At 43.4% G+C, this 16,364-nt stretch overlaps 1 protein-coding gene across 1 annotated transcript in view; it reads right to left on the bottom strand.

Annotated features, from left to right (window-relative positions):
- Window positions 1-10,110, bottom strand: part of MAN2B2 (mannosidase alpha class 2B member 2) — a 331,173-nt gene extending 321,063 nt beyond the window's left edge. Inside the window, exon 1 of the mRNA XM_086964114.1 lies at window positions 9,894-10,110. Coding sequence (XP_086820240.1) covers window positions 9,894-10,025 — 132 coding nt within the window. The 5' untranslated portion in view covers window positions 10,026-10,110. The remainder of the gene's footprint in view (window positions 1-9,893) is intronic.
- Between the last annotated feature and the right edge of the window lie 6,254 nt (window positions 10,111-16,364).

The following is a 16,364-nucleotide window of genomic DNA, read 5'->3' as shown; positions in this document are numbered from 1 at the left end:
GCGATGAGGGCGGTCTCGGTGCTGTGTTTGGCTCGGAAGCCGGACTGTGAGGGGTCGAGGGATCCGTTCGTCTCGAGGAAGGCGGCCATCTGCTTGTTGACGGTCTTCTCGATGACTTTGGCTGGAAACGGGAGAAGCGAGATGGGGCGGTAGTTCTTGAGGTCGGTGGGGTCCGCTGTTGGTTTCTTGAGTAGAGCGCTGAGTTCGGCGTGTTTCCAGCTTTCGGGGAAGATGGCGGTGTCGAAGGATGTGTTGATGATGTCTCGCAGGTGGGGTGCGATGACAGCGTCGGCCTTGTTGAAGACGTGGTGAGGGCAGGGGTCGGTTGGTGATCCGGAGTGGATGGAGTTCATCGTGCGGATGGTGTCTTCTGTGCTGATCGGGGTCCAGGCGTGGAGGGTGGTGGTGGGGGGGGGTGGCAGGTCAGTCGTGGTGTGCGTTGGTTGGTTGTTGAAACTGCTGTGTATGTCCGTGATCTTGTTGTGGAAGTATGAGGCGAGGGAGTTGCAGAGGTCTTGCGATGGGGTGATGTCGTTGTTTCCTGCGCTGGGGTTGGAAAGCTCTTTCACGATGTTGAAGAGTTCCTTGCTGTTGTGTGCGTTGTTGTCCAGCCGGTCCTTGAATGCTGTTCTCTTGGCGGCGCGGATCAGCTGGTGGTGTTTCCGGGTGGCCAGTTTGTAGGAGGTCCTGTTGTCCGGTGTCGGGTCCCTTTTCCAGACTTTCTCGAGGGCTCGGCAGTTCTTCTTGGAGCTCTTGAGTTCGTCGGTGAACCATGGGGCCTTCTTGCTGCCGGGTCTGCTGGGCGGGGTCCTCAGCGGGGCGAGTTCGTCCGCGCAGTTGCTGATCCACTTCGTGATGTTGTCGGCGGCCTGGCTGGGGTTCGCTGAGCTGGCAGGAGGGTGTTGGCTCAGGGAGGTGGCTAGCTGGTCTGCTGTGATCTTGTTCCAGCTTCTGCGGGCGGCCTGTTGCTGGTGTTGGTGGGTCGTCGTTCTCTTGAAGGTGAAGTGGATGCAGCTGTGGTCCGTCCATTGAAGCTCTGTGGCGTGGCTGAAGTTGATGTCTGTGCTGGATGAGAAGACGGCGTCGAGTGTGTGTCCGGCGAGGTGGGTGGGGGTGGACACCAGTTGCTTGAGTCCCAGGTTGGCGAGGTTGTCGAGCAGGGTGCTGGTGTTGTGGTCGTTGTTGTTCTCCAGGTGGAAGTTCAGGTCCCCCAGGAGGATGTAGTCAGCGGAGGGGAGGGCATGCGGGCTGACGAAGTCGGCGATGTCCTCGCTGAATTGCGTGCGTGGTCCAGGGGGTCGGTAGATCAGGGTGCCTCTGAGGGTGGTGTTCGGGTTGGTGTGGATCTGGAAATGCAGGTGTTCGGCGCTGGTCAGGGTGTTGTCGGTGCTGGTCGTGAGACGGATGGTGTCCCTGTGGATGATGGCGATGCCTCCTCCCATCTGGTTGGCGTTGCGGTCGCGTTAGTCAGGGACCTCAGCACAATTTGAGAATGTCCACGGTGGAAAGTGGGTCAGATACACCAATCAAGTTCATTCTTGTCAAAGATTTTAAGTCCATAAAATCCCAATCACCACAAGAGTACAGTTCTACAGCACCCCCAGGACCACAGGGGAAATAATTAGAGACTCACAGGGTGTCAGGCATAGGCCTACATAGGGATCCCGTCCAGGGCCAGTTCCCACTGGTCAACTGGGCAGTTGTAGAAAATGCCTCTTGTAGTTTACTGCATCCCTGACCATTGTAGCCCACAGAGTATGAAAGGAAACAAGCACAGTCATTCAATGCTCCTCTCAGGCAACCAACTGCTGGTGCAGTCCTCTTCTGATCTTCCTGAGGTCCAACTTTGTTTAGAAGTGGGTATCTAGAGATACTGCAATTAGTTCTGGCATGAACTAAACAGAAAATCCAGTTTCAAGGGGACCCAGTATCCACCATAAGCCTAAGGACAAAAGTATTATAAGATAAAGGCAGGTGTGGGTTCTTCAGCAGGCAGGCAGTGGATACACAAGAACTGCGTTGGCATCCTGTTACTTCCTTTTGAAGTGTGCCCCAAATGTTGAGTGTGTACCCCAGCAGACTTTCAAAACTGAATTTGACACTTAAACAGGATTTGGCACGGTTATGTAAAAAACGATGCTCTCTTTTGCTAAGCTCAAAGAAGTTATAACTACCCGTGTCAATCACAGTGACCTACAGTGAAGCTCCTAAGAGAAGTTTGACACCTTTTTCACACCTATTCAAAGACAGAGAAAAGATGAGTTTCTAAAAGTTACTTTTCCTTAAAATGTATTTAAAAATCTGACGATCCATTGAATTGGCTTTTAAATAACTATCAACAATAGCTGTGTAATTATCTTTCAAGCTAGTCCTGGTTCTGAGATACACTAGTAGGATTTTCATCTGTGCTCTAGATTGCTACATAGGGCTGCTAGGCCTACCACCGTGAAAAATAGCTTTTGGGTGCTGGTCACTGTAAGAACCTGTTAACATTACATTTTTACTTTTCCTACTCTTAAATAATATGCACCCTGCCTTGTGGGCCACAAGGCCTATATAGGGGTGGCTCAATGATATTTAAAAGGGAGGTTTTGACCGGCCAAAAGCGTTTTCTTTAAAAAGGTCGAATTGCAGTTTTTATACTGCTACATTTAGGCTACACTGGGAGGCCTGAAGCCATGTTTGCACAGCCACTGAAGTGAATGGCACAATATGTGTCAGGCTTTCTGTACATCTTGTACCATATAAAAAACAAGGACCCCCTGTTCAAAATGACAATACTTAAAGCAGGGAAATACACAATGTAAAAAGCATGGCATAATATTCACAAAATAGAAAAGGGAGAAGGTGCATAAAGGAACCAAGAAACACCAATAATTATATATTTGAGAATATAATTGATTGCCACAATCTTTTTATATATAATTTTTTATTTACTGTATATAAATTGTATATTGGTTTCTGTGTAATCTGTTTTTCATTTTTGTTGTTTTATTGATTGGTTTTAATATGAATATTTGTATACTTATTAAATGAAACAAAGTTTTTTATAATTATTGGTGTTTCTTGGTTCCTTTATGCACCTTCTCCCTTTTCTATTTTGTGATTATTATGCCATGCTTTTTACATTGCATCTTGTACCATATACCAGGGAATTATAGGTAAGTTAAATATACCAAATTAGAAATATGCCAATTCAACCATGATTATAGTAGGAGCTCAGGCACTTTACTACCGATTAAAAGGGGTAAAGTGGACAGGATTCTAAAACCAGAAAAAATATAGGTTCCAGCAAAAAATTCAAGAGTGTTTGCTTACTTGTCGTAATCCAACCTTAGCAGAAACTTTGGATGTGGCTAAGGGTATTGAAAGGTCTATGGTGACTTTGAAAGTACTGTCGAATTATGCGGGGCAGTCACAACCATCTGCGGGTTCAATTGTGAATGAGGAAGTTGTGTTTGCAGTTGTGGATAAATCTGCTAACAACAGGAGTGCTCTTAGGAGTAGGCAAACTCGTGGGCAGCAAATCTGTTATAGATGTGGTTACAGGAACCACATTGGTAACAATCCTTCTTATCCCACTATTGGCAAGAGATACAACAAGTGACGGAAATTGGGTCACTTTCAGGGAGTTTGTAGAGGAACGGCAGCAGTGGATAATTACAACAACTGAGTTAGCAGTGTGAATCTCGAGGATGTTGAGAGTGAGCTGTGTGAAAACACCTCCAAGTTCTCTAATGTTCTTTTAACAGTCAGTTTCTCTGCAGTTGCATCTGTAGATTTAGGGAAGCTTATCAAGAGGCCAACAATGGTGCAGGTATTGATGGGAAGCACATGCATGTAATGGCTGATTCAGGTGCGCCTGTTACCATTTTGGCTGATAGAACTTTCTTTAAGGCTTGGCAAACTGAACAGTCTTATTTCCCCCTTCCATCAATCCCAAAGCTTTTGGGGAGCAAGATATTGACCTTCTTAGTTTCCTTTGGTCTTCTGTGGAGTGCTTGGGAAAGTCCATCACCACGAAGGTCTACGTAGAAGTAAAGGGAGGGGAGTGGCCCAACGGCTAGGGCAGTCAACCTCGAATCTGGGGAACTGGGTTCGCATTTCGACCATGACGCTGAACATCCTGTGATTCTGAGCAAATCACTTAATATCCCCGTGCCTAACAAAATGAATGTATTCTCATGTAATATAACTGGTGCAATGTAAAGCGCTCTAATACCAGATTCGGGTCAAGTTTGCGCTATATAAAACTCTGTAAATAAAAAAAAGTGAAGAGATACTCTGGGTTGGAAGGGCCTTGCCAAGCTTGGAATCAGTCTACGCCCTGGGCAGGACCCACCCATTGTTTTGGGCGAGCCACCTATAGACTTGCTTTCAATGGGCCCTAATGCTGATGTAGTGGTCAAGATGTTTGAGGTTCATTGTAATGTGTTCAAAGATGTGGTTGGTACAGTTTCTGGGTTTGAACACTGCATCAAGCTTAAGAAAGACGCTCTACCTGTGGTTCATAAGGTTAGACCGGTGCCCTTAAGTATAAGGGAAGATCTCAAAATCGTATTGACTAAGCTCAAAGAGGAGAACATTAACGCACCAATTGATGCCTATGAATGGTTGTCTCCCATTGTTTTGACGAAAAAGAGAACTGGGGACCTCAGGCTATGTGTGGACTTGATGTCCCTAAACCAAAACAAAGTGGTGGATTGTCATCCTTTGTCACATATTCATGAGATGTTAGCCAACATTGGTTCCTCTAAATTCTTTTCCATCATTGACTTGCACTTGGCAGATCACCCAATACAACTTTCAGAGGAATCTCAATCTCTCACTGCCTTTAACTTCGTATTGTGGGTTCAAATTTTTTAGGTTACCTTTACGACTTGCATCGGTGGCAAGTATGTTTCAGAAGTTGATAGATAGTTTGTTGGTGATATGCCACATGTGCAAGTGTTTCAAGATGATATAGTCATCTTTACAGAAACTGAGAAGGAACAACAGTCGGTCTTGCACAAGGTGCTAGGCACCCTTCAAGACAGAGGAATAACAGTCAAGCCCACTAAGTGCAAACTCCTGGTGCAAGAAGTGGAATATTTGAGACATCTCATTTCCAACAAGGGTATTAAACCTAAACCTTGTAATGTGGAGGCCATTCAGAAACCTCCAGCCCCTTCTGATAATGATGAATTGCGTTAATTTTTAGGGCTTTGGTAGTATTCTGTGCCTGGGTATGCTCATACAGTTCAGCCCTTGAGATGACTATTGAAGAAAGGAACTGAATTCATGTGGACGGAAGCAATTAATAATATTTATGGGGAACACAATGTGCTTCTGGTGAATGCTCCTGCTCAACGACCTTTTGTTTCCGCAAGGAAATCTTTCATCTCTGTTGCTGCCAGTCCCAAGGGGGTTAGGAGCTGTTTTTGGTCAATGAGTGAATGGTCAAGAGAATACTAGGGGGGGGGGGGGAGTATTTCTCTGCTTCCTGTGGATTCAAGTAGTGACTTGCTTGAATATTGAGACAAAGAATGTGTATTGGGACTTGTCAAGGCTGTGTTTCCTTGCTATGGTTCGATCTCCCATCATGAGTGGGATGCAGCTATGAAGGAAGATGTGAACTTGGGTAAGGTTGACAGCTATACTAGATACAGGTGGCCATCTGAAAAATATTTCCACTGAAATGAGGTGTTACAATCAAGTGTCTGAAGAGCTATCTTTTGAAGACAGAATTTGTACTAGGAAAAGTCTTTTTGTTCCTCCCACTAAACTCAGACCCAAGATTATTAGCTTAGCTCATGAGGGACAATTGGGGATTTCTGCCACTTACAAGAAGTTGAGGCAAGTTTACTGGTGGCAGGGTATGGATTCTCAGTTAGTCAATGTGGTAGAGTCTTGTCCTCAATGTGTACAAACATTGGAAGATGCTCAAGCAACCAATACATCCTGTTCCTTTTCCTGATAGGCTTTGTAAAAATATTGCATTGGATTTTTCTGGGCCTCTTACCTTTTTGCCTGCTGACATGGGATATTTGTTATTAGCCAATTTACTACTTCTGAAAATGGATTTACTATTCCTTTGTCGAAACGGCAAACACCTCTTATGTAATTTGTTTCCTTGAAAACGTTTTTAAGGTGGGGGGTCCTCCATGTTCCATTGTCACAGATAATGGTTTGCACTTCGTTTCGAGGCAAGTTTCTTTTTTGAAGAAATTTGACGTCAAACATTTGCAAGCTGCCCTTTACAGTCCAACTTCAAATGGACTTATTGAAAGGGCTAATCTATTTCTTAAAGAAGGCATCCAAACTGCTCTGCGGCCATCATCTGTGTGGCAGATTTCTTGCAAGAAAAGGCCTGGGTTTATATTACTTCGCCCCATTCTACCTCTGGGGCTACACTTTTCAAGGCTCTCAGAGAGGGGGAAGCCAATTCTAGTCTTATGCCTGCTTGGTTCCTTAAGTTTTCTGCAGGTCAGAGCTTAGAGGAGAGTAGAAATATGGAGAGCAATGCCCAACTGGTGAGAAAGACTGGCCACAAAACAGTTGGCGCAGAAACTATTGCACAATAGTAAGCACAAGGTCAAGGACACTCACTTTGCCATCAATGATTGGGTGCTTATAAAAACACGGTATACAGTCTGCAAAGGAAAGTCCAACTTTTCATTTCCTGTACGTATTATAAGGGTCAGCAAGCCTTTTGTTCTACTTTTTTTTTAATGTTTTTATTTTTCTCCAAAACAGCGCATTGCAATCATATCAATTAGTTACATCCGTTGCGTACATCATATCTGTCCTGTTGCCCCCACCCTCTCTCCTAACAGTGCAACATTCCTTACATTATTGATACATTATTATTCCCTTCACTGCAAACTTCTCGATGTATGCACGCATAAGTTATTAGGATCAAGATGAGGACTACTCAATGTCTATGTATGATAATGCAATCCGTATAAATCACAATGATCCATCGCAATGAAACCCCCTTCCCCCCCTCATCATCCAGTGTGTCAAGGTCCCTTATTGCTCATTTCAATAGTAGTAACAGTTCCTTCGTGTCTTGTTTCAGTATAATTGGGGGACAACGTCTACTGCCTCTTGTTCTTCTCATAGGACTCCCATCATTCACCTCCGGGCTAAATTATTAGGTCCAGCTCTATTCTCAGGCCGAGCAGGGGGGACCCATTAATGTGTCCCCGACAGAGCCCACTTCAGAGTCAGTGTCAGGTATCTGTAAAGCTAGTACTAGGGCCTCCCAAGGCCTTGCCGCTTCCATTGCCTACTCATTATTAGCACATAAAGCCTTCTGTTCTACTTGAAGGGAAAGGAGTGTGAAACAAGGATAATGTTATTTGCTTAAAAAAACAGCAACTTAATATTTTCAAACGTGTCTATGCTAACAGAGAAGAAATTGAGGATTCTACTTTGGGCTATGATCTTATCCCAGTGTCTGAGCAGGTATCAAGTCCTGCGAGTGGGGGCAGGGGTCATTTTAAATACATTATTAAAAAAAAATTCATTACCTTCGCGGCCCTCTCCGGTCTGGTCCCTGCATGCAGCCTAAATGGAGAAAACAGGAGAGTGCGCATGACTGGTTTGGTCGGCCCTGGGGTTGACCAAACAGTCAGCACCCACAACAGTGGGCAAGCAACTCCTCCCCTACCTGGAGTAGGATGCCCACTCACCCGCCCCCAACCAAACCATTCTGCTTTCTCGCAGTGCGAGAAGCAGAAACATAAAATGGTATTCATAATACCATGTCATGTTTCTGCTTTCCGCTTCTCACCCCACGTGGAGGAGCCGCCCCCGAGTCCATCACACATCAACAGTAATGAGGGTTGTATTCCATTTGTAAAGACATTGATAATTGTACCGATACTTCTGTTATGCAAAATGAAACTAGCCAGAAGAGTGTGTCTTCGCGCTCTCAACGTACTATCAGATTACCTTTTAGGTTGAATGATTATGTTCTTTCTTAGTTTTTCCTTGTTAATGTGGTGGAGGGGTATGCTTAGCTTGTTGTGTTCTGCTGTTTCTACTGTTCGTGATCTGTTTTGATTCAAAATGCTTTCCATTCTGTTCATCCATTGTGACTCTGACTGCAAATCCCCATACAGTTTGAGATTCCTTGGTTAGGCAGTTGCCTGCCTGACACAGACTGAATGGGAGCTCGCTGTCGTGGGTCTTCATGGTCAGGAAATAAAAACTTCTTTTCAAATCAACCTACCGGATTCTGGAAGATCCTTACATCCCACACTTCCGAACGCTGAAACATGCAATCTAAAAGAGCGGCCTGGTAATACGCCGGAAGATGGGGTAACGTCAACCAACTCTGAGCTTTGTCGAGTTGTAGAATTGTCATCTTTACCCTAGCAGAAACTTAAACTTCAGATCCATCTAGGTTTAGTCCAGAAGGTGCCTCAACAAGAATGCAGATAAAGCAAAAACGAGGACAGTAATTCAGCCCTGAGTGATTGCCAATGTCTGGTTGCAATCATTCCACCTGTCATGGTTGTGATTTCTAATCTGCTTAAGAACCTAGGGCTCCAAAACCAGGTATGATTTTGATTGGACAGTTGTTGAAGCTACCAAGGCATAAATGCATTCATTCTCTGGCAGGAGTGTTGGTGTCACAATGAGCAGCACTTTCAATCCCGGCTTCCAGATAGGGCGTGATTTGCCGCAGGTGCTCAAGGTCCCTAGCACCGATTGTGATTGGTCTCCATCTCTCCCAAGCATGCCCGCTGACAAAACCCACCACGGGGTGAAATCGATACCCACAAGATAAGAACGAGAAAGAGCCATATAGTAATTGTGTGATAACAAAGGTGTGTCCGTATTTTCATTTCCAGCAGGCTTAGGAAGCACTCGTTCAGGGTAGTCATAAATTGTCTAACATATACATTTTGAGACCACACGTGTGCTCGCTGCTAAAGTGATATCCATGATGACTCTCACCACATGTTCAAAAGAGACAATAAGGTTCGGAAAACGTATCTGTTATACAATTTTTTGTAGACCTTTTGCTGATCTGATATAATATATCACACCACGGTGGACAACTCGAGCAAACAACTTTAATATGTAACTGGAACACTTAATCTTAGGACAAGGTTCAGGTTAAGCTCAAACCATATCCCAGTTGTTTTTTTTGCTTTTTTAATACCCTCAGAGGAAGACACTCCTTCCTAGGTGCAAAACAAATAAGCAACGGGTATTTTCATACCTATTTTTCGAATGACAATAAAAACCCCAATGCACGGGTTGACAACATCAGAACCCATGAAGTGATTGACCTGGAGATAAGTGCTAAAGTTAATACAGGTACGGCAACTTTTTCACATAACTAGCTAGTAAAAATACTCTGAACAATAATCCTAGATTTGAAAATAAATATGGCTCGTTAAGGGGGAAAATAAGAAGTTCAATAAATACTGAAACAAAAATCTACACCAATCAATCTAAACTGCATTCATGTAGTCCCTGTTGAACACTTGTAATAATAGAAGAACATTTCTCCCAGGAGCTTGATCAAGTGGTTTTGTGTTGGGCTACTGAAATCAATTAAGTATTTATTTTTGTAGTACGAGAAAGGTTTTGAGCTAATGCTTAGAGTTTAGAGTACAAAGAGTTTGACACACTTCAAAGGATGGTATGTTGTGTGGTATGACAATGCCACAGTGCTATCTTTTCAGTGAACGTCATTGGAGTCTGGGACTTGTAGTTTCACTTTTATCCGTAAACTAAGTCAAAAAAAATTACACATATCATGAAGCCCACCGGCAGCAATGGTGAGTGGGGGATCCATCCTGTGCAAGGGCTAGCCGAACCGGCGACCGCTTGGTCAGGTTTGCACTGTAGTAATAAATGTTACAGCTCCCGCTATGTAGTGTTGTTTTTACCTGTATGGTATACACCCAACCTACGTCCATGTGGCTATGCGGAAGTACGAACACTCTGATGGGTTCTGCTTCACGGGAGCTCGTCGGACTCAGCAGACACAGGGACATTATTGCAAATAGAAACATGATCATCTCCCTTCGACCCGGCAGACACAACACCGCCGGAAAACTCTTTGCATTATTAAGAAGCAGCAATGTACAGAACACTTCCTCAGTAGCAGCAGCAGTAGACCTAGAAGAAGGACTAGCGAGGAATGTGTTTGCAGGATAAATGAAAATGCGCCGTCCATCATAGAAAAGGTTTTGTCAACGTTTAGCCCTGATGAGATAATCGGTTCCTGGGACAGCCACAGCATGAAATGCAAAATCATTACTAGAGAAATTGAGTACCTTATGTCTGGTTTAATATTGTATTGTGAGTGTATTTAAAGTTCTTTACTTTTTCTTCTGCTATACGTATATTTTAAAATGCATTGTTGTTTCACAATTTATCCACTTTACATGCTACTATTGAAAGATTTTTTAATCAAAGAACATGATAGAAGGTTCTAAGGTTGTTCAATGTTTATAGAGGGAAGTAGGCTGGCTGGTTTCAGGAAATGCTGCGTGACTTCTTTTAGCAAAACTAAGAAGATCAAACTTAATCTGAGTTTTGTGGAGTCCCACTCCATCAGGAGTAGTAATAAAAATGTTTTCCTTATGTAAATAAATACCAGGCTTCGGAATTTTTTCTAAGATCTTACACTCTCCCAAATGATAATGACATTAGGTGACCACAACACAAGTCTCAGGAAAAAGCATATCCTCAATTAAAATGAGTTTGTAACCAGTCTCAGTCATTATTATGAAGATATAACTCTAAACAAGGGCGAGGAAGAAATATACTTTGGGGCAGTTTTACAAGGAACTGACGGATCTGCATAGATGCTTCAGTTTCCTTTCACCAGTGCCAAATGTCCTTGCTCCACCATGGATGCGCTGTATTTACAATACAGTGCTCCATGGCGCAAGGATTAACAGATGAGGCAGAAATACTGAAGCATCTATTAGCACAAAAGAATTGCTCATGAAAGTGATGCAACTCCAGCAATGTGCCACAACAGATAGGTGAGTCCCATACAAAAAGCCCTGCGTCATTTCTTACGCCTGGTCTGAGCAGGCATAGGGATTTTGACGCAGTGAAGGTATAGAATGATGCAGTAAAATGTTGTAAATTTCACTGCGTCAGTTCTGCATCGCTTTTTGCATGGGAACGCCTAGCCTGCATACATTACACATGGCGCAGGTATAAGGTGACGCAGGGCTTTACAATGTGAAGCATCTCCATAGATGCATCATGTTGTAAATTGGCCACAATGTTTGCGCCGGCCGTTGCATCAAAAAAAGTGACGCAATGGCAGCGCAAGGAGGCAAAAGGGGCTTGTAAATCTGCCCCTTTCTTTCTCAGGACCAGATGCTCCGATTATGCTTGACTTTTATACCGTTTATCAGTGGCAGAAGGAAGTACATTAGAAAAAGTATGAGAACTCCGATTCTGTGAGCAATGGGACATGGGGTCAGTGAATTTGAGGGCCGGGGTCAGGCATGGCTAACAAGTATTGACAAAACCGATAGGTCTCGGCAATCCAAGAGCTATTGGATTGGTCAATGTTAATGTCTTAAAAATGTAGTAAAAAAGCACTAAGCCGGAGCCCCGTTGATGTGTAGAATGACTGTTGGTGTGAGCATGTGAAGTAAGTGGGTGCGTAATAATGTTTTAATTGCAAAATCGTTACAGCAAATAGAAAGGTCATCCCTATTTTAATATGCATTCCAAAGTATTCAGCAAGAAACCGCCAATTTTGTAGTGCAAACTCGACCCGAAGATATTGGAGCGCTGTACATGAGCATCAGTTGAATTAATTCATTTTTAGGAATGGAGAAAGGGATTAGCCCAGAATCAAAGGATGTTGATCCAGCTCCAAGGCACAAACTTAGTTACACCACAATCTCTCCCGCTGTTAATAAACGGAAGCATAGGGGAACAGAAAGAGGAAAGCTTTAAACAAACAAGTCAAGAAAGCAGTAATGCACGTCATAAAGTTGGAATGGTATTTTGGGGTTGTGAGGGCGGGTGGGAGGAGACAGAGCGGAAAAAAGCACGAACAACGTGTACAGTGCTGAAAAACAAAGAAAAACGTAGGCTCTAAAATGATCCTATAAACAGGAGCAGTTGGTATTTACAAAGTACTTATTCCATGCTTTAGGGGGTGGGCTAAACACAAGAAGAGGCATGACAATGCATGCCATGGACAAATGGTGACAAAGAATATGAGACAGACGATAGAGTGAGCAAATAGGAAGCCTGTTGGCAGGCTGAAACCCACAGAATAAGCATAACACATCTCTTTGAGACAGTGAATGCGCTGTCTAGCCGAGACCAAAAAAGACTAAATATTCTATAACTTTTTTGTTGGTCTTTCACCTTTGGGTAACTGCATATAAAACAGCATACACCTTTTAATGAAAACTATACACAAGTTTACGTTTTGATACGTCTCTTATTGAGAACATTGTAGAAGACTGGATGTTTAATCAGATAGTCACAGAACTGAATCCTGGTTGATTTAGTGGGGAACAGCGTCTTGTGTATTTTTACCGCTTCAAGGCCCCAGCCCATGACAGAAGGCACTGTGAATATGTAAGTCATTCTCTTAAGCATGCATTACACAATGTAAATAAGATAAGCTACCATAAAATGCGCAAAACAATTTAGGTTTAAGATAAAAAAAGAATTTCCAAAATATAGATTTTAATAATACATAGACTGTCCCGAGTGCAAACATTACAATCTTCACGGAGTAAGACAGTCACATCCACGCGTTATCTAAGCATGCTGCTAAAACGTTACTAAGTAACGCGTATATATGTATGCATTCGAAAAAACAAACAAGAGAGCGAGGACTATGAATGGGGTACATCCCTCTCCCCTGGTTAGTTCTCAAAAACAACGTGGAAGGACCCACCGATGAATCTTTAAACAAGGACGACTCTACTATAAGTATTGGAGTGCCAGGAACCACATGGGTTTTTAAGAAGAACCCTCACCCAACAACCTAGTTGGTGGCATGCATCATCATTGGGTTCCCAGCTACGCTTCAACTCCTGAATTACAGCAGAGCGGGTTTTCGTTTTTGTGTGAATTGTGCAGGAAAAAGTGGTGAGGTTAAAAATGCCTCTGGGATTTCTTGCTGACAAATGTTTTATTCACCGTGTTCACATGTTTTTTTTTATTGTTTTTTTTTATTGATTTTGCCAAAAAAGTACATAACAATGGTCACATCTGTAACAATCATATGATGTATATCATATTGAGAGATCCAATACAACACAATATCCGATATCATATGGCTGAGCAGTCATAAACAGACCAGTAGCCTATCCAACAATCAAATAATAGAATTAGCGGTTTGTCTTAAGCAGATCAGGATGTTCACGCAAATTAGCAGTAAGTGGTCCCCAAATATCTGAGGGTTTGGAAGCATTAGGCAGTTCTTCCGCGTACATTAAAAAATTGTCTCTCCAGTATATTGCATCCAGTATCCAATCTTCCAATGCAGGAGCCCCTCTACTATCCTAGTACATCGCCACCCTTCGCTTGGCAAGTAGGAACATTATTGCCACTAGTTTCTTCTTTTTAGACGGCAAAGGTATATTGAGGCCTAGTAAACACAGTTGTGGTGTGCAGGATAACGTGCAGGATACAATCAAACCCAAGTGGTGATTCACAGTTTCCCAATACTTCTTGATCTTCCCACAACACCATGCGAGATGCGCAAAATCTGCCTGATCCATCCCGCATCTCTTACAGCAGGCGTTATCCCTCAAACCATATTTACATAATGTGTCTGGGGTATGGTATGTTTGATGTATATATTTATAATGAATTAGACGGAGGTTGCCATTAGGTGTGAGCAATGTAATCAGTGTGGAGCAAGCGGTTCAGTCTTCGTCTGTGAGGGGGGTGTCTAATAATTTATTCCATTTGACACGAGCTTTCTGGGTGTCAGCACCAATTTCTATTTGCACCAACTTGTACAGTCGTTAGATTATATGCAGGCGAGTGGTTGTAGTTATCAGGGTTTGTAGTGGTTGTAGAATAGGAGGCTCAGTAGGGAAGGAGGGATATAATACCCTGACGGCAGCTCTCAATCTATGATACAAGAACCGAAAGAGCAGCAATTGATTACTGATGTACGACAGATCATCCGGGGTTATGAAAGTGCCATTAGGGTAGAGGTTGCCCAATCGAGTTATACCTACTTGTTCTAGCAGGGACATGTTGTTTTTTTCTTGCTTTACAGATAGCCCGGGATGACTAGCCAGTGGAAAATTCTGGGCGTATATCGGTGTTTTGTTTGCTAATTGGCCAATTCGTTGCCACGCCTGGGAGGTAGTTCGTATCGTATTTATCTCCTGCCTGGTCAGATGGGGCCGCTTCTGTGTAAGTATGCTAGACAGTGCTATGGGATACGCGTCACCATCTTCCACCGCAAGATGTGGCAGATATTTCACTGGGTGGTACCAGTAGTATGCGTAATGTGCCTGAGCACATAAGTAATATAGATAGACATCAGGTGCCGCAAAACCGGCCGCACTATAAGGGACGGATAGTGTTTGGAGGCTCACTCAGGCTTGTTTACCGGCCCATATCAGGTTAATAAGATTTGTACGGATTCTGGTAAATATGGCGGTCGGGGGTGTTATCGGTATATTAATAAATAGATACAACAACTTAGGTAATAATACCATTTTTATTAGTGATATACGATCAGCTAATGAAAGGGGGAGTGTGATCCATCTAGTTATCTGTGTTTCTATGCGGTCAATTTCAACTCAATAATTATGTCTAAGTACCAATTCAGAATCCCTATGTATCCAGATCATAGTTCCGCCGTATTTTACACGCAAGTGGTTCTAACGCAATTGAGAATAGTAAAAGGGACAGTGGGCAGCCTTGCCTGGTGCCACGCTGTATAGATATGCTATCTGATATGTACCTGTTTACTTTGATGCGTGCGGTGGGTTTAGTGTATAAAAGGGCAATCCAATTCACAAGCATTGGGGTTAATCCGATTTGTCGTAGAATCGTGAACATATAGGCCCACTCAACTGAATCGAAGGCCTGGCGGCATCTAAGAGTACCGCCACTGCCTGCAGGTCCGGGTTCAACTGGTGTAAGAGGGCAAATATTGTTCTCAAGTTATGTGAATGAAACCCGATTGATCGGGGAGGATTATCGTGGCCATAAGTGGCTGTAGTCTCGCGGCGATTATCTTTGCTCATATTTTTACATCTGTATTTATTAACGATAGCGGTCAATAGGAGTCCGCTTTTATAGGACATTTGTCTGGTTTTAACAGCGCCACGATAAGCGACTCACGCAGTGTCTGAGGTAGGATCTTATTGTTTTATGCTTCATCATACATTTCAAGGATATGTGGTACCAGTAATTCTGAATATGCTTTATAAAATTCCCTGGTGAACCCATCAGGGCCTGCCGATATACCATTCGTTAACGTTTTTATACCCAGTTGCGTTTCCTCCTCCGTTATTGGCTGAGCTAGGTATTCACAATGAGAGTCTGACAGCCATACCAGCACTATGTCTTCTATGTACTGCAAGATCTCGGGATCAGTGGCTGTGTGTTGTGTTTTATAAAAGTCACGGTACGGTCTACAAATATGGCTAATATCCCCTGGGTGTCATAGTGCATTTGTCCGGCACCATCCTCTATTTGCGTAACAGTGTGCTGTTTGTGTTCAGTGCGTATTTTCTATGCTAGTATGCGTCCCGGTCGACCCCCCTTGCCCAATTTGCTCGCTGTGTGATGTTGGGATGTGTACTTTATTACATTGTCTGCTAGATCATTATAGCAATTTACCTCATGCAGATTACTTAAGGTCGTAGCACTATGGGTGGCATCATATACAGCTTCCAGTAACTGTATACGATCCTCGCAGTTTTTTAACTGCATTCTTATATCTTTTAATTTCAAATGTGTTTTATTGATTTTAAAAGCAAAAACAGGCATCACAGTACAATGGAGAGGCAGTAGGCATATAATGCGAGCGAGACAGACAGACACGTCTTCTCTATAAATCGAACAGTGGGCGAGATACATATGCCAGAGCAGAGGTATAATGCCAAGGCAACAAATGGTAGGTGTTGTAAGAGAGCAAAACTGTAAGAACAAAACCCAGGAACCCACCCCCGTTCCCGACCAACCCCCCTCCTCCCACCCCAACCAGTGTGCCGTACATGGGAAACAATCTCAGAAGCAAGCAGGTAGTGAGTACTGCAATGATACATGAGATCACGGAGGGTCATGTGTAGCTTCGGTAAGTCGCAGTATGCGGAGGTATCTGGGGCATGTGATCTCATTAAACTCTTTGGACAAGAGGGATAGCAGCGGTAACCAGACCTTCCGAA

This window comes from Lissotriton vulgaris, chromosome 3_2 (genome assembly GCF_964263255.1).
Source record: "Lissotriton vulgaris chromosome 3_2, aLisVul1.2, whole genome shotgun sequence".
Lineage (NCBI taxonomy): Eukaryota > Metazoa > Chordata > Amphibia > Caudata > Salamandridae > Lissotriton > Lissotriton vulgaris.
This window is presented reverse-complemented; position numbering and strand designations above follow the sequence as displayed.